This window comes from Marmota monax, unplaced genomic scaffold (genome assembly GCF_021218885.2).
Source record: "Marmota monax isolate L192 unplaced genomic scaffold, Marmota_monax_Labrador192_F-V1.1 WCK01_AAM20220418_F8-fsc00011, whole genome shotgun sequence".
In the NCBI taxonomy this organism is placed as follows: Eukaryota; Metazoa; Chordata; class Mammalia; order Rodentia; family Sciuridae; genus Marmota; species Marmota monax.
Genome location: NW_026693082.1, coordinates 25,587,268 through 25,605,567, shown reverse-complemented (window position 1 = coordinate 25,605,567; position 18,300 = coordinate 25,587,268). Strand labels below are relative to the sequence as shown.

Below are 18,300 nucleotides of genomic sequence, written 5' to 3'. Positions count from 1 at the left end.
CAAGGAAAAAAAAAAAAGTGGATTCCTAATAAAGAAAGCAATCAACTTTCCTTTTAGGATAAAGGGGACAAAATTTCCTTAATATTCAAAGTCTTCCAAGTCAAATTAAAAGTACCTACATGTCATGACTTCTACTGCCAGTTTCTGAAATACTCCATCTCTGCTAGAAATGAGATAGTACATGAGAAAGAATATTAAACTAAGTGTCAGATATTTTAGTTTACCTTTGATTAACTGGTTAAAGCAGTGATAAAAATAACTGATAGGGCTGAGGTTGTAGCTCAGTGGTAGAGCACTTGCCTAACATGTGTGAGGCACTGGGTTTGATTCTCAGTGCCACATATAAATAAATAAAATAAAGGTCCATCAATGACTAGGAAAAAAAAAAAAAGAATAACTGATACTTCTACTTCATCCCTCCAACCCCTGAAAGAGCCATTCTTCTGGATTCCCAGAGTAAGAAAGCTGAAGGTAAGATGATGGTAAATACGATAGAGGGAAATGTATTCTTCACTGTCTTTGGAGATAAGCCATCCACTGAGTTAGAAGAAAAAGAAACCACCTTGAAAGAAAAATTTCCCCTATGTTTCTAGGAGATAACCAGCTGATACTGATGTATAGTATCGTGAACCTTGAGAGATCCGAGTATCTTATTAAACCTAACTAAAGACTTGTATTAACCAACTGTCTCTAATGCCCCTGATTCCTTCCATTCTATCCAGAGTGCAAATTTCCACTATGACTCACATCATCTCCTTTCAACATTTTAAAAACTCCTGATTGTTCCCCATGGCAGACTAAATTTCTTTACTAGCACGTCTTCTCTTGCCTGGCAAGTTAACAGATTCAGATTTTACTTTTTATTTATTTATTTATTTTTGTTCTGGGCACCTCTGTTTTATTGTTCAACATTCCAATGTCTTCAATCTCACTGTATAACAAATCCCAGCACTAAACCTAGCATAATTACTTATCATAAGATAATAAACCAGTGTTTGCGAAGTACTTTAGGCACCAACTCAGTCTAGCAGGAGGAGTATTTCTTAATGTTAACATTATTGAGATTAGTCTACTTCCTAAAACATACCTCACTGTACAGCATGTTGATTTTTTGATCAATGATTTGCCTTTCTTCCAATGCAAGTTCTTGTAACTGCTTCTCATCTTGTTTATTTAGACCTAAAAACAAGCAACAGGAATTATGGTAAAGTTTTTAAACAGTTACAGAAAAAGTCTTAAATAGCCACCTCATCTTTTGTCTATGTTTTACTTCAGTTAGGAAGGCAAAGCATTAAAATACTTGGAGAATGTCAATTAATGAGTTTTGCTAAGCATCTTGACCATCCCCCTCTGTAGATTGTGATTTAATATCTATAAGTAAGCACAGAAAACAGTGATTAACTATGGGCTGGAGCTGGAGCTCAGTGGTAGAGAACTCACCTAGCATGTATGGGTTTAATCCTTAGTACCACATAAAAATAATAAATACATAAAATAAAAGTATTATGTCCATCTACAACTAAAAACATATTTTTTTTAAAAAAAGAAAATAGTGATTAACTAAACAGTTCTTAAAAGGAACTGGCTAACTAAATATAAACCCAAATAAGGTTAAGTTTTGGAGCAAACTGGGGTGATCATTTCCCCTTGAAGATGGCAGCCATAACTCAATACTCTTGTGATGTGTTTCTAGCAGTGGCTAGAACTCATTTGTTTAAGAGAAGTCATATATAAGAAGTCTTGAAATCTCTTGACACATTCATATCTAGCATATTTTTTAAAAACACTATGTGGGTCAAATAAAATATAGCCTTGTAATCTGTGCTACATGGAAACAATGGTCCTTTTCATATATCTCAAAAGCAGAAAGTTCAATTATGCAACTCTAGCAAAACAAGATAACAATGACAGAATGGCCAAGTATGGTGAATCCCATAAACTTTGACTCCATTGCTCTAGATGTTGAGCATGTATCAGTTGTGAGAGTTGCAAACGAAAGTAGAAATTTTTGATTCTCAATAATTATTAGGAAGAAAATAGAAATGAAGAAATAATTGTAAAAGAAAGAAGGCTCTATAAAATTCTTCTCTAGTCACAAAAGTCTTTAATCTAATGGGGATTCTGTGCCTCATTCACGGTTTCAGTATTTAACACTTACTATGTGCTAGACATACTTCTAGTTGTTGAAGACTCAAGGAAGAATAAAACATGGGTCCAAGCCTCAAGTGGGTCAGTCTGGGAAAGATGGACACGTGCACACAATCATGGTACATGATAAGCAGAATGCCATTGTGTCACAGGACACAAATGAAGGGGGATAATCCAAATTTCAGCATTTCAGGAGAGCTTCCTGGTTAAGGTATTTTCTGAGCTTGTAAATCATCTGCTGCAGAATTGTAATGTCACTACTGGTATCACTTTGTGCACATATACCACAAACCAGGCTGACATAACCCCTACAGTCCTGGTTCATAGGTATTAGGAAAATTTTCTTTTCTAATCATATAATTTTTTTCGTGGTCTCTTATTATTTGCTATAAATCTGTAAAATCCAGTCCAGTTCAATTTTATTAAATCAGTAAGTATTTGGGAGCCTATTATATCCTATGATTGGCATAAGAGATAAAAAAAAAAAAAAAAGACTCAAGACCTGTCCTTGAGGAACAGACAATGAAGTCAGGGGTGGAGACTTTTTAGCAAGTACCTTAATGAGACTAATCTCTTAGTAGTTATCTTTAGAAGCTGAAATATGTCAAATACTCTAAGTACAGAGTTCTTTTCTTGCCAAGTGTTGAGCTTACTGCTTGTAGGGTTTTAAAAAAAGATACAGTTCATTAAAGCTTTAACGTAAAAAGCCAATCCTGTACTTACACACACATATCTTTTACTTACTTTCACACATTGATTCTAATTCTTTAATTGTTTGTTCAGCCTCCTGAATTTCTTGGCAAATGGCTGCAAGTGGTGCCAACTCAGCATGCCTTTGGTTCAAGGACTTTTGGTCCCTTTCATTCAAAGAGATATCCTGCAAACACTGACCAAGTGCTTGATACTCCTTATTTAAGTCTTCCACATATTTCTGTAGTGCTTTATGCTTCCAGAGCATCCTGGTATCTTGATGACAATATCTCCTGGACCAATTCTTACTTAACAGACGATGGAGAATGTGATTCCCATTTTGTCTAAATGGCTTTGTAGAGAGATGTATCTGTCTAAACTGATGAGAATGCAGGTTTACGTGATGCTGGGGATAAGCATTAAGAGATGAATGTCTAAAAAGCCAAACACACAGGTGACGATTCATTTCAGCACCTGAAATACAATAAACACAACTTGAAAAGAAAAATAAACTCTAAAGATATATGGTACAATAGAGCTGGAACTTCAAATAAATCATGCTTTTCTCACTTTATCAGCCAGCTCAAAATACAGCCCCAAAGTTCCAACAACTCATAAGAATTCTTCAAACTTCTGAACAACAACATATTAAAATAAATGAAAACAGCATCCTTTTTCCACCCCACCCAACATATATAATTAACGAAGGCAAATGAGTGGGAAATATACAAACAAATATACAAACAGAATGGGTTAAATTAGCTATTTTCTAGAAAATATCCAGGGTCAAGAACTGTCTGTCAATAAACATTTGGAAGGTACAAAACAACTGTGCAAATTTTAGGTGGTTCATGGTTGTCGCCTTTTAAAGTTTAAAGGAAATACTATTGTCTAATTCTTTTTCATTCTAGGCATCGAGATGTCCTATGAATTCAGGTACCTTTATCTTGATTATTCACTAACTGGATAGAGGTAGAGCTGTTATTTGAATGCAAGTTGCCTACTCCAAGATATTTTAATACTTTGTCATTCTCAATTCTGCAGTCACTTCTAGCCGAGATCCTCAAGAAGAAAACTTCAAATACTAAGAGAACAAGAAAGTAGGTCCGGTTAACAAGGGACAGTGATGATAATTAAGTGAAAAAAAGCGGATACAAAATAATATAATTTCAGTTATATTCTCAAAACATTCTACAACATATGGGGAAAAAACTCTACTGGAAGTATGAAAGTATTTTTTAAAAAGAAAACCAAAAGCTGAGCATACCAAACTGTTAATAAGAGGATCTCTAGTCATCTAGAGATTATGTACATTTTGCTTGATTTGTACTTTTCCAAGTCTTTTACATATAAAACACATATTACTTTCATAATTTAAAAAAAATTATAGGTTAGTAGAAATTGGCTTTGTACAATAATTACCTGTTCTCCCCTCAGATAATCAAGAGCTAACAAAAACACACAATGATTTTATTAAGTAAGAAAAAGAAGAGTTGGGTGCTGTGGCACATGCCTAGAATCCCAGAGGCTGTGGCACGATGATCACAAGTTCAAGGCCAGCCTTAGCAACTGAGCAAGACACCATCTCAAAATAAAAAGGCTGGGGATGTAGCTCAAGGGTTGAGTGCCCCTGAGTTAAATCCCCAGCACCCAACAAGAAAAAAAGAAAGGGAAAATACAAAGTGTTCGAAGAAAAACAGTTTGCCTCTAAAATCCTAAGATTTGAAATTGAAATAAGAGTTAAATTTTGGCACCATCTCCAGGAAGGAGGTGTATTTTACATATTAGCTCATTTCATCTCTCTAAATCTGCTAACAGCATTATTGCTTAGGAAATAAAATATTCAAAATGGTCTCTAAAATAGTCAACATTTGGGGTTCTACTGATTTAACATACTGAATCTCATTTGAAAATGGATTGTGGAAGCATGCACCATTATTCAGGGCCACAAATTTAACACTCCTCCAGCAGTTTCTGTGCATCAAGCTCATCAGAGTGAGTGTGTCCCCCATTTGATAGTGGAAAAAATAAAGATGACAAACATTTTTGATAAAATACTTCTAGCTAAAATTTCCATTTTATGAACAGCAGTAGAGTGAATAACTCTCAAGGTCATGAACCTCAATGTTAAGGGATAAAATCGAGACATTTACTCTCTAGGGTCATTTATATCTGATTCGAGCAAAATTTCTCTAGCACCCAAAATAACAGTGTGATTCTGCCATCTTAAAAGCAATTCTCGGTGTTAGCGTGTCAAAAGTGATGGTAAGCCGGCGCTAAAGCAGCACGTGCAAACCATACTGTACAACTCTGTTATGGAGCGACTCCATAGGAAGGCACCACCAGGAGGTGGACGGGAAAACCAGTCCCGGTAAGATCAGAAGAGAATTGTGAGTAACTAAGAAAAAGAAAAGAAGGCATTAAGTTTCCTTACTGAGGCGGAACCTTCCGTGACCCTCTATCGTTCAGCTGTTCAGACCCGGAACACTATCACTTTGTGAATTACTCCTTCCGGTTGACGATTGCCTCAGGCTCCTCTTCGGTCAGGACTCTTCTGCAGAGTAGTTTTTGAGCGTCCCTAACAATGAGCTAGAATGAGAGAAATGACAAAGCGAGACAAATCTTCACGAAACGAAAACGCGCTTTATTTATCCGGAGTGGGAGTTCAGAGCGTGTGTTCCAATGGTGGAAGGACGGAAGGACACAGCCGACAACGAACCATAACTCCCAGGGGCTACCACCAAGGGATCCTGGGAGTTGTAGTTTGTCCTGCAGAAGGCCCCCACCACCACCACTTCCACACCTGACCTTGAGCCAAAGGTGGAGGAGCATTGATTTTCACCGGCATGTGCAAACCAAGAAGAGAGATGGTCTCTGTTCTGATTAAGAGTTCAGGATTTACAATGTATTATAGGTGAAATTACAAGAACTTGCTTTTCGGAACCCCTGATTTTTTATGAGTAAGCACTTTCATCATCCAAATTTAGGAGATACTGTATGTTAATTGCTATATTTTCAGCTCCCAAAACTTGAGAAAATATCCAATGACTAAAAGAAACCTTAAACCTAAAAGTTACAACAGGATCCAAAAGACAGGTAAATACACAGGTATATGTATTTATATCTCCGTAAGGTAATGACTATAATGTTGCATGCACATATAGAATTCAGGGGCTCAACCAATATTTATAGTTTGTAATCCACCAATTAAATAAATATTTTTAAAATTCAATTAAACAACTCCAAGAAAATGCGAACATATTACTATACTTTGAATATTTTAGTGGGATATAATCCTTGGCTATCACATTTGCGAGTCATTTGATTTCTGTGCCTCCATTTTTCTTTCTGGAAAGAAAAGGTGAAAAATACCCCATATTATTGAATTCAGAAGGTTTTTTAAAAGTTTTTTAAAAGACAGGGTCTGGGCGGGGGAGGCTGGGGTTGTGGCTCAGCGGTAGAGCGTTTGCCTAGCATGTTCAAGGCCCTGGGTTCGATCCTCAGCACCACATAAATTTTTTTTAAAAATAAAGGTATTGTGTCCAACTACAACTAAAAAATAATTAAAAAAAAAAAAAAGTCAGGGTCTCACTAAGTTGCTAAGGACCTCGCTAAGTTGCTGAGGCTGGCCTTGAACTTGTGATCCTCCTTGCCTCAGCATCCCAAGTCACTGGAATTACAGGCATGCACCACTGTGCCCAGCCATTCTCTTAAATTATTCAAGAAAGTCCTTTAATTCTTTGATTTGTGTATGCAACTAATAACTTAAGTATCATATGTAAAACTATTCTCCTAAAAAGTAAGCCCTCCTTAAAAAAAAAAAAAGTTTATCTTACAGAAGTAGAGAATAGAATAATGGTTACCAGAAGCTGGGAAGGTTGGCACAGGTTTGCTGGAGAGAGGATGGTGAATGGGTACAGATGTGCAGGTGGATAGGAAAATAATTTTTAATATCCTATAGCGTTTTCTTGATTGACAAGAATTGATTGCTATTTCATCCACAGCCCAGTTGTGTCAAGGCAGTGGGGTAGATTGCAGACAGGCCAAAGAAAGTGCCCAAAGACAGCATGGGAAAGATGATTTATTAGGGAAACCTTTAAAAGATCAGTAACTGCTCCAAGAAGAGTTTAGTGGTGACAGGCTGCCCGCATCTCCATCCCTTACAGTGCTGTGCGAAGCAGTACCTCCTTTCTTTCATAGTGTTTTGTCCAATGGCAGCTAGCTGGACAAGTGACATGTATCCTTTTCACAGTGCCTTCAGTTTTACACCCATCCTCTTTCAGAGAGGGACTTTTTTGTGTTGTTTTTTTGGCGCCAGCGATTGGACTTAGGGGCATGTGACCACTGAGCCACATCCACAGCCATATTTTGTATTTCTTTTAGAGACAGGGTTTCACTGAGTTGCTTAGCGCCTGGCTTTTGCTGAGGCTGGCTTTGAACTCTTGATCCTCATGCCTCAGCCTCCCGTCAGAGAGGGATTTTAGACGTTAGGCTGCAGAAGCTGTGATAACATTAGCATTAGTTTGCTTGTCTGACAAGCATCCCAAGGAGCAATTGTCCCAGTGTATGTGCAAAAAGTAGTTTTTTTATAGATAACACTAACTTGTCCTAATTCCCAGGGTACATGAAAGCCTCTGTTCTTTAAGATAATATATATCTGGACTTTCTAGCCCAGGCTTGCTCTCCTTGTTCCCTTAACTTGGTAAGGTCTTTGGGAGCAGAAAATAGGCATTCAGGGACATGATGTTTTACAGCCCCCCTTTGCTTTAGGGACTATATAATTGTATATTTCAAAAGAGCTAGTAGAAAAGATTTTGAGTGTTCCCAACACAAATAATAAACTCTTGAGGTAATTGATAGGCCAATTACCCTACATTATACATATGTATTGAAATATAATACTGCACCCCATAAATGTGCACAATTATGTGTCAATTAAATATGAAAATTTAAAAGAAGTTACAGTACAATTTTTGCCAAAAAGTCTTTAACAAGTCTTTGAAAGCCTTACTATCAATTGCATTGTTCATAGCCATATTATTCATGTATATATTCAAAATTTGTATGTTGAAGTCTTATCTCCCCATGTGACTGCATTGAAGATAGGACCCTTAAGGAGATGATTAAAGTTAAATGAAGTTAGAAGGGTGGAGCTCTGATCCAATAAGATTAGTGCCTTCTGAAAAGAGACACAAGAGAGCTTTCTCAGTCTTTCTGCTCACACAGAAGGGTCATGTACCTGAATGCCAAAAGAAGGCACCCTAGAAAGAAACCTAACTTGCTGATTTGTACCTTGATCTTCCACTTCTCAGCCACCAAAACTGTGAAAAACATATTTTTGTTTTTAAAACCACCAGGCCATGGTATTTTTTTTTTACAACAGTCCAAGTAGACTAACATTTAAATATATAAAAATTTATTGAGATATACATGAAACTTCATGCACTTTGTTGCATTATTCCTCAATTTATAAAAATCTTTACAAAAAAATTATTCTTAAGCAGACATGGTGGCCCATGCCAATAATACTAGCAGCTTAGAAGGCTGAGGCAGGAGGATCTTGAATTCAAAGCCAGCCTCAGCAACTTAGTGAGGTCCTAAGCAATTCAGCGAGACCCTGTTTCTTAATAAAATATAAAAAGGGCTGAGGATGTGGCTCAGTGGTTAAGCATCCCTGGGTTCATTCCCCAGTACCAAAAACAAACAAACAAACAAAAAAACAACTTATGCTTTATTTTATTTGTTTATTTTTATGTGGTGCTGAGGATTGAACCTGGTGCCTCACACTAGTACCTCACATGTGCTAGGCAAGTGCTCTGTCATTTAACTACAGCCCCAGCCCAGAACTTATTCTTGATACTATAAATACTGCTTCCTCCTATAAATTTTCAAAGAAAGAAAATAATGTGGTCTATTTATATTTATTTACATGCAAAGATATTCACATTATATCATTTTTTTATATTTATTTTTATGTGGTGCTAAGGATGGAACCCAATGCCTCACGCATGGTTGGCGAGCGCTCTACCTTTGAGCCACAATCCCAGCCCCACACATTATATCATAATTGAAGGAACATATTTTGAAACTAGGCAGCTATTCCATTTAAAAAATATATAGGGCTAAAGATGTGGCTCAGTGGTAGAGTGCTTTGCCTATCATGTGCTAGGAGGCAGTGGGTTCAATTCCCATTACTGAAAATAAGTAAAAAAAAAAAATATTTTTAAATGCATATATATTTAAAAGTCCAGTAAAATTACAAGTAATCATTATTTTCATATTTATATATGTTAGCTGTCACTGTAACAAAATATCTAAGATAAACAGTGTATAAGGAGGAAAGATTTATTTGGCTCACTATTGCAGAGATTTCAGTCCATGGTCAATTGGCCACCTTGCTTTTGGGCCTATGGAGAGAAGAACCTTATAGCAGTAAGCACGGGGCAGAGCAAGTCAGTTCACCACTTGGTAACTGAGGAGGGTGGGGAGGAGGAATAGCCAGGATCATAATATCCTCTTCAAGGGCACAGCCTCAGTGACCCAATAACCAACTTCTTCCAACTAGGCCCCACTTCCAGATGTTTTCACCATTTCCCAAAAGTTTCCCTTATCTGGGAACTAAGCCTTTAATACATGAGCTTTTGGGAGACATTTAAGATGGAAATCATAACATGGTTCCTTATGTTTTGTGATGAATTTTATTGTAAGAGGCCATAAAAGGAAAAAACCTGTGGAAGGTATTAAGGATCATTTTATAAAATTAAATAACTTCTAAAGAGTATAATATCATGAAAAGTTAAATATTTCCCAAAACAGTAATAGCAATAATAAAAACTGTTAGTTTGGTGACAAAAACATATACATATAAGATTTTGATTAAATTAGCTATAAGAACTATCATATCTGAAACATTTCTCATAGTAGAGTCAATAATAAAGAGTTTCTTTGTTGAGTGAATTTGTGATAGTACTGATAATTTTATATCCCTTTGAGAACCTAAATGTCCACCTTCTAGAACTTGGAGCAAGCTAAAATAATAAATTATGCAGGGCCATTTTTCAGATTCTTTTAGAAAAGCAAGCTTAGTCCCAAGAGGTAGTTATTGGGGGAATTTCACTTAGCTTCTTCTCCTAGGCTAGTTTAAAGATTCTGGGGACGTGTGTGTGTGTTTGCATGACACAAATCAACTTGTGTCCATTTGTAGGGACTCCAAATTAGTTAAGTGTCCACTTAGGGTTTTCCTTCAGAGAAGCAGAGCCCCCAGCACCAGGGCTTCCACATTTCTGTACATTCTTTGGGGATCCAAACCAGGGCTGCTGAAGATACTGGTTCCAGACTAAGCTGAAATCTTTGATTCCTTCTGTGAAATTTTCAGAAGCATGAAAGCTACTTAAAATCCCTGCATGCAAGTTATGATACTCTTTGGCTTTGAGCACACCATGAAGATGAGCCTGTTTTTCTGGTTTCCTGGAGCTTAGGCCCTTGGCCATACCTTAATGTCCCACAATATGAAGACTAGAAATGTAAAGATCAGATATGTTTGACGATAGAAAAGATGAAATCAGAAATTATTTAGCAATTTAATATAAAATTCAAACTCTCATGAAGGATGAAAAGCACTGGCAAGGCATAGGTTATTCTATTGTATTCTTATAAACTGTTTCCCCTGAGAGAAGCAGAAATACAAAAGATGAAAAGGCCGAATATCTTATTTTCCCGTGTTCATAGTGGCTCTCAAATTTTTTCTTAGCTTGAAAAGTGAATTCTAAGAAATGCGCCACCTGCTGGCATTGTTGAAACTAAACCCCTCTCAAATAATTAAGACGTACAAAGTCAACCTATGTTCCATTTATCTTTTTTTTTTCTTTAGTTGTAGATGGACATATCACCTTTATTTATTTATTTTTATGTGGTGCTGAGAATTGAACCCAGTGCCTCACATGTTTGAGGCAAGTGCTCCACTAATAAGCTACAACCCCAGCCCTCTTCCTTTTATTTTTCAAAAAAAAGAAGAAGAAGAAGAAGAAGAAAGACAGGACAAAACTACCTTTCCACCTAAACTAGCCTAGGTACATTGTTTCACCTGCCCTCTTTCTTCTCTTTTCTCCCCATCTCCACTGGATTATTTTAAAGCAAATACAAAACATCAAATATTTTCATCTGCAGATATTTTAGTAAGTATCTCCGGAAGATAAAAGGCTTCTTAAAAATGTAAGTACCCCTAAAAATTAAAAAAAATATATATTATCAAATATCCAGCTGGAGTTCAAATCTACCTAATTGTATTAGATTTTTTTCTTGTTTTCTGGCCTAACATGAACATTTTGTTGCATCAGGATTCAAAGGGTTCAAATAGATGCATTGCAATTGATTGTTATATTTATTGTGAATCTCAATCTTTGGGGCCTCCTTACTTCTTTTTCCCCTTACATTGTATTTGTTCGTGAAATCAGATCCTTTGCTCTGAGTCAAAGAGTCAAGATGTTTTTAGTCTTGTACTCACTGTTATTTCCTGATCTAAAATATTAATTCAGTTTTATTTATTTATTTATTTTGCAAAACTGCTTCATAAGTGGGTTAGATACTTCCATTAGAAGATAGAAAATATTCAGTTGTCTTTGAAAATAATCTTATAAACTCTTAATTACCTAGATACATTATTTCATTAAGGGCTACTAAAAGGTGATGTTTTATCAAATTCTTTCTTCATTTTATTAGCTGAAACATTTATAAAGAGAAACCTCCCTGTATCAATAATTTGTTGCTCTTGCTTTGCAATTTTTAAAAGGAAAAAATTAAAACTTTGCCAAAGTGGAAATGTAATTAAATTCAAAATCTTGTTTTTTGAATGATTTACAAATTCTATTTTAATCTCATAGTTTTAAAAATTTTAGTAATACAGCAGTTATCTTCAATTTCCCAAATCCCCAAAGCTCTGAAAAACCTCATTTGTGATTCAGAATTCAAAATCTTTGAAGATTAAAGGTTTTCAGTTTGACCTAACATGAACATTTGTTAAGCAAACCTGACCAATACGGAGGTGAAGCAATTTATATCTGTATAAAGCCACTTTAGTGTTGTTGTAAACATGAATATACTTTACTGAATAAATAATGTATTAGATTACAGGGTGCTGCTCCAAATCCTGTTGAGGGTGTCATGCCATGCACAGCATATGTATTTATCATTCTAAATCCAAAATATTCTGAACTTCATGTTTTGGTGAGAGCAAGCCCAGGACATTGTATGCTAGGCAAGCACTCTACTGTTTTTTTTTTTTTTAATATTTATTTTTTGGTTGGACACAATATCTTTATTTATTTATTTTCATGTGATGCTGAGGATCGAACCCAGGGCCTCGCATGTGCTAGGTGAGCTCTCTACTGCTGAACCACAACCCTAGCCCCAAGCACTCTACTATTGAGTCATTCCGCCCATTCTGAATTGTGAGACACATTTGGTCTCAAGGGTTTCAGATCAGGAACTGTGAACTATAAGGATAATACAGTAGTTAACATTCATTAAATATTCTTCACCAGGTAATGCTCTAAATATTTTATATTTAATTAACTCAATCTTTACATACCCCTATGATGGAAGTTCAATTGCAATGCCCATTGTAGAAGATAGGTACAATGTGGCTAGATGACTGGCTCAAGATTGTGCCAAAAGGACAAGTCAGCAGCCAAAGAGATTTGATTCAAGACAGTTGGGCTTGAGTGTGACCTTATTTCTGCCACCTGTATTCTTTATCTCACTAAATAGCAACATCATTCTCTCAGCTCTCCACAACCTGATTCCAATCTCATCCTTTTATTATGATATCTTCCAAGAACCTCATGTTTAAGCTCAAATAGATGACTTCTTACTTCTCCCAAACATACTTTCAAACTTGTCCTTTTTGTTCATATTGCTAAAGCATATTTTTAAAGGTAAAATTATGACCCTTCAATTCAAACAAACTTCCCATTACAAAAAAAAGCTGAAAAATTTGTCAGTATATACAATATGAAGGGGCAATACCCATTTGTCCCTTAATTATACAAAAAATTGCATTTCTGCAAGACAATAATTCATTTATCTTATTGTCAGTTTTGTACAACTTTCAGATCTTATAAAACAGCTCAAATGCAATGAAATACATTTCACTTAACAAAATACCCTATAGTCTTTTGCCCATTTCAGTCTTTTACACAGACTAGAGATGTAGCTCTATGGTAGAGGGCTTGCCTAGCATGTGTGAAGTTCTAGGTTCAATACCCAAATTCTGAATATCTATTTTTTTGCTTTGCTGGGGGTCAAATTTAGGGACTGGTGCATGCTTGGTAACCACTCTGCCACTGAGCTACATCCCCAGCCCTCTGAATATCTTTCATAAAAGATAAATTATCTGGGCTGGGGTTGTGGCTCAGCGGTAGAGCACTCGTGTAGCATGTGCAAGGCCCTGGGTTCAATCCTCAGCACCACATAAAAATAAATAAATAAATAAATAAATACAGGCATTGTGTCCAACTACAACTAAAAAAAATAACTAAATAAAAAAAGATAAATTTTCTATCTATTATTGAGGAAGTAAGAACAACAGAAGTTCAACTTTGGTCAAATGTCCCTTACTTATTAGTTTTGTAATTTGGGCAAATCTACTGGGGATTGAACCTAGGGTGCTCTACCATTGTAGCCTTTTTATTTTTTATTTTGAAAATATGGCATATATACACAATGGGATATTATTCAGCCAAAAATAAGAATGAAATTATGGCATTTACCTGTAAATGGATGGAACTGGAGACTACCATGCTACATGAATTAGCCAATCCCAAAATAAAACAAAGGCCAAATATTCTCTCTGATATGCAGATGCTAACATACAATACAGGGGGAGGAAGGGAAGAATAGAAGTTCATTGGATTAGACAAAGGAGGATAAAGAGAAGGGAATAGGAAAAACAATAGAATGAATCGGATATAACTTTCCTATGTTCATCTATGAATAAATGACCAGTGTAACTCCACATCATATACAATCACAAGAATGGGAAGTAATATTCCATGTATGTATAATATGTCAAGAAAATTCTACTGTCATGTATAACTAAAAAGAACAAATAAAAAATTAAAATACAAAAAATGTGGGGAGAATGAGTGAAAAGAAAAGGAGAAGGTGATGTGGTTCAGAAACTGGTAAGTTTGATGTAGAAGAATAGGTCTACTGAGAATAGGGGAAAGAGAGCAAGCTAGCTCACACCACTGTTTGCATCTTGAAGAATGAATGGCCTTTATTAAGGAATCAGCAAATATTTATTGAAAGAAAGATAGGAGATTGTCATTGGAATGTGGATTGTCCTAGGAAGAATCTGGTTGGAGTCACTGACATCAGAAGTTATAAAAACAACCCTCCGAGAATACAAACTCTTGGCTTCATGTTGGGGGCAGGATGCTGGACACTCAATGTAATGGTTAAAAAAAAAAGACTGAGCCCTCAATACTATTCTGACAGGCTACTAAGCCTTCAAGCGGGGACCTCATTTCTAAAATCAGGTATGTTATACCTGCTCTAACAAGTTACCTTGAAGTTAAAAAGATGCTAACAAAACTCTTCTTGTTTAAAAAATAATTAGAAAAATAGGACAGTAGATTATTGGAATTTATGGCTTAAGAGAGTAGGGCAGGTCTTGGTGATTCAAGATTTGGGGATGGGGTGGGTTGGCTAAAATAGGTTAAAAGGAATTGGAAGGCTAGGGGTTTGAATCATCCATATAGATACTAAAGTCACAACAGTATGCTAGGAGTTGCCGTGGAAAGGAGGACTATGTCACTTGGCAAATGAATGAATGAAGGGTAGTGACCTAGATGAAAAGAAGAAATGTTTGATAGAGCTAGTGGGCATAGAACCTTTTCTGTAAGTGAAGGTGAAATATTGTGATTTGGAAGAGTCAGTGGGAGGGAAAAGATTGCTGATGCATGCCACCCTGCTCCCGCCCATTCATATAATACATAGGGAGGGACTGTGCAGAATGAGAAGTAATGTCCCTGATGAGGGGTAGTTATTAATAAGGCAAGGAGGTAGGGAGTGCTCAGTGAAGGAGCTGAGGAGTAAGCAGAATGGAAAGATGGGGCATAGAGAACAGCAACAGAAGGATGAGGTTGGAGAAAAAGCACAGAGCCAAACAAATAAATAAGAGTCCAACAGATGAGATGAAAAAGGGGTGCAAACTGGATGATGGTTTTGAGATGCAAAGTAGTCTTGATCATTCTGAATGTAACTCTGGTATAAAGGATGTTTCTTGCTGACCCCAAAGACCTTCAGAGATTCCATTTCTGGACCACATTCATTATTTGTGGTCTCATTAGCAAAAAATGGGTAGCCTTTTGCACAGGATTCCAAATTGAATCTTGGTGCTAAGGGTTTTTTTTTTAATTTATTTTTTAGTTGTAGTTGGACACAATAGCTTTGTTTTATTTATTTATTTTTATGTGGTGCTGAGGATTGAACCCAGGGCCTCGCACATGCTAGGCAAGTGCTCTACTGCTGAGCCACAACCCCAGCCCCAGTTTTTTCCTTTTTTGTTTTGTTTTGTGCCTCATGTAAATTCAACCTAAAGGAGAAGAGTGGCATGTTTAAGCCTGGATTAGTATAAAAAGGCCTTTAAACAATAATTTTCAATCCTGCATATTATAATAATTCAGGAAGCTTTTTAAAATAACAAGTCTTCATCTTCTGTTGAGTCAAAATTTGTGGGGGTTGGGCTCAGGCATGAGTAGTTTTTGATCCTCTCTAGTAATACAAAAGTAAAGCCAAGATTGGTCCTGAATGTAATGGTTTTGAAAGGTGTTAGGACCTTTACAAGGTATGACCTAATGGAAGGTGATTGGGTCATGACTCCAGAGTGGATTTGTTCCCCTTCAAATAACATACCATCCATAAGACATAAAACAGGATAAGACAAAGATATAAAAGGACAAAGTACCTTGAAAATTAATGGGAAGAACTGGAAGGACTTTGTAAAATGAAGAATTTGAAAAGATAAAGTCTAGGGTAGTGAAAAAAATGACTTCTGATAAACCTACTAGGTTGAACAAAAGTGTGATAATTAGAAAATATTGGATCAATAGACACATAAAACTTCACTGGTATGTAATATAATTGTATAAGCAAAGTGAAGGAAAAATCTGAGAATAGAGACCAAGTTCTAAACAATGGAGAAGGTTGTTTACAGTTTTGATATTCTCAGTAACTTATTTAGAGTTTTCAGTAGGTAAGATTTATTTGGAAGTATTATGGAGAAGAAAGCACCTAGAAGTAGAGGAACCAGTTATGATGCTTTTGTAATACATATGGTCCCCAACTTAAAGATGGTTTGGCTTGTGATTTTTCTGATTTTATTAGGGTATGAAAGTAATAAGCATTCAGGGGAAACTGAATTTTGATCTTTTTCCAGGCTAGGACTATGCAGTAAAATCAGATCCTCTCCTGTGATGTTGGGCAGTGAAAGCAGTCACAGCTCTCAGTTGGCTACATCATCACAAAAAAGCAACTGATATTTCACTGTGGATTGTATTGCTAAGCTACAACATTTGATAGGTTAGCTGCATTTAATGCATTTTTGATTTATGATATTTTCAATTTATGATGGGTTTATCAACCCCATCATAAGTCCAGGAGTTTTAAGATGGAATGGGAGTTTTAAGATGGAAAGGGAGAAATATACCAGATCTATAATCTAAATAACTTGGCAACTTCTCTGTGGAGAATAAGAAAGAAGAGTTAAAGTTGATTACGAAATTTTGAGGTCAAGGCACAAGAGTGATGTCATTAATAAAAACAGAAAAGTCAGGAGTTGGACTGGTTTGATGGGAAGATGATAAATTTTAAGTGTTCATGTAGGAAATGCTTATAATATGTCTAGTTGAAGATATTTAACAAAATGGGAATGAAGGGAAGGTGATTAGAAGAGGACTTGAAACTAGAGACAGATTTAAAACCATCTACTTGGTGTTAATAATGAAAGCTATGACAAGAGGAGAATTTATTCTGTATTTGCTGGTTAGAGTAGGTACTCAATGAACATGTTTTATTCCCATTGTTGAGGGAGAATTGTTTAGACAACCTATATTTAGGAGAAGAGGAGTTGATCCAGGACTTAGCAGATAACTAGGAAGTAAGTCAGAAGGAAACCCAGGGTACAATAGAGCTTTGGTGACCTAATGAAGAGAAATTCCTGAATGAGAGAGTGGCCCACTGTGCTACTTCAAGGTAAAGGATACTGTGGACTAAAAAAATCTTTGAAACTGACCAATCTTAAAATGTATGCTCCACGAGGGAAGATTTTTTAAATTTATTTTTTAGTTATAGTTGGACACATACTTTTATTTTATGTATTTATTTATATGTGGTGCTGAGGATTGAACCCAGGGCCTCCCACATGCTAGGGGAACACTCTACCCCTGAGCCATAACCCCAGCACCAGGGCAGATATTTTTGACTTGTTGTAAATACTCAATGATAAAAACTGAACAAATGAACTGATGATATTTCAGAAAATACTTTAAGAACACTGTTGGATGAAGAAGCTAAATCTTAAGAAACAAAGTTTTGCCACTTTGCATTTTCTCGTCTATTTTCCCCGGGTATTCAGAGTGATCTTTTTTAAAAATAAATTCAATCACGTCACTCTCTTGCTGACATGCTTCATTGGATTCCCATTGAACTTGCAATATGGTATGGTTTGGATATGGTTTGTCCCCCAAACATTCACGTACCAGAAGTTTGGTCCTCAATGTAATTAATGGTGTTGAAAGGTGTTAGGACCTTTACAAGGTATGACCTAATGGAAGGTGACTGGGTCATGACTCCAGAGTGGATTTCTTCCCCAGAGCAAGCAAGTGGATTATTACAGAAGAGCAAAAGAACAAAACTCACTCCTCCCCAGTCTTTTGCTTCCTCTCCCATCCTGTTGACACTTCTCTTATACTAGAGTTCCTGTCGTGTGATACTATCTACCACGAGGCCCTTGCTAGAAGCTGATGCCAGAGCTATGTTTTCGAGCCTGCAGAGTTCTGAGTTAAATAAACCTTTTCCTTTATAAAGTCTCAGGGGTTTTGTTATAGCAACAAAAATGGACTAAATCAGAACAAAAAACCAAAACAAATTAACAACAACAACAACAAAAAACCCCAAACAACTTTGCCTGAAATGACAAACCTGGTTTACATTTTTAACCAAACTGCATGCCACTTCCCTTCTCATGCACTATATTCTAGCCACTTTTTGAATGTGAGAATAGAGACAAGTTCTCACCTGCCCCTTTGGTTCCTTGATCATGCCAATCTTGTTCCTACATTAGGGCATTTGCACATGGTTCAATTGGCCTAGAATATGCTGTCCCAGCTTTTTACCTTGATGGCTCTATTCTCATGCTCAGATTTCTGTTCAGTTATTACCACCTTCCCAGAGGGTACTTAT

The 18,300-nt window shown here is 36.3% G+C and overlaps 1 protein-coding gene across 5 annotated transcripts in view; it reads right to left on the bottom strand.

Annotated features, from left to right (window-relative positions):
* The window catches only part of Mtrf1 (mitochondrial translation release factor 1), a 48,018-nt gene that overhangs the window by 25,847 nt on the left and 3,871 nt on the right, over positions 1-18,300 (bottom strand). For 2 of the 5 annotated variants that reach the window (XM_058582608.1, XM_058582607.1), the window contains exons 2-4: positions 5,273-5,427; positions 2,893-3,312; positions 1,088-1,179 (exon numbers count right to left, since the gene is read on the bottom strand). In XM_058582608.1, the coding sequence (XP_058438591.1) occupies positions 1,088-1,179; positions 2,893-3,304 (504 nt within the window). In that variant the 5' untranslated portion in view covers positions 3,305-3,312; positions 5,273-5,427. Of the gene's footprint in view, positions 1-1,087; positions 1,180-2,892; positions 3,313-3,778; positions 3,923-5,272; positions 5,547-18,300 lie in introns of those variants that run through there. The other 3 variants (XM_046454251.2, XM_046454252.2, XM_046454250.2) reach the window with 3 other exon arrangements.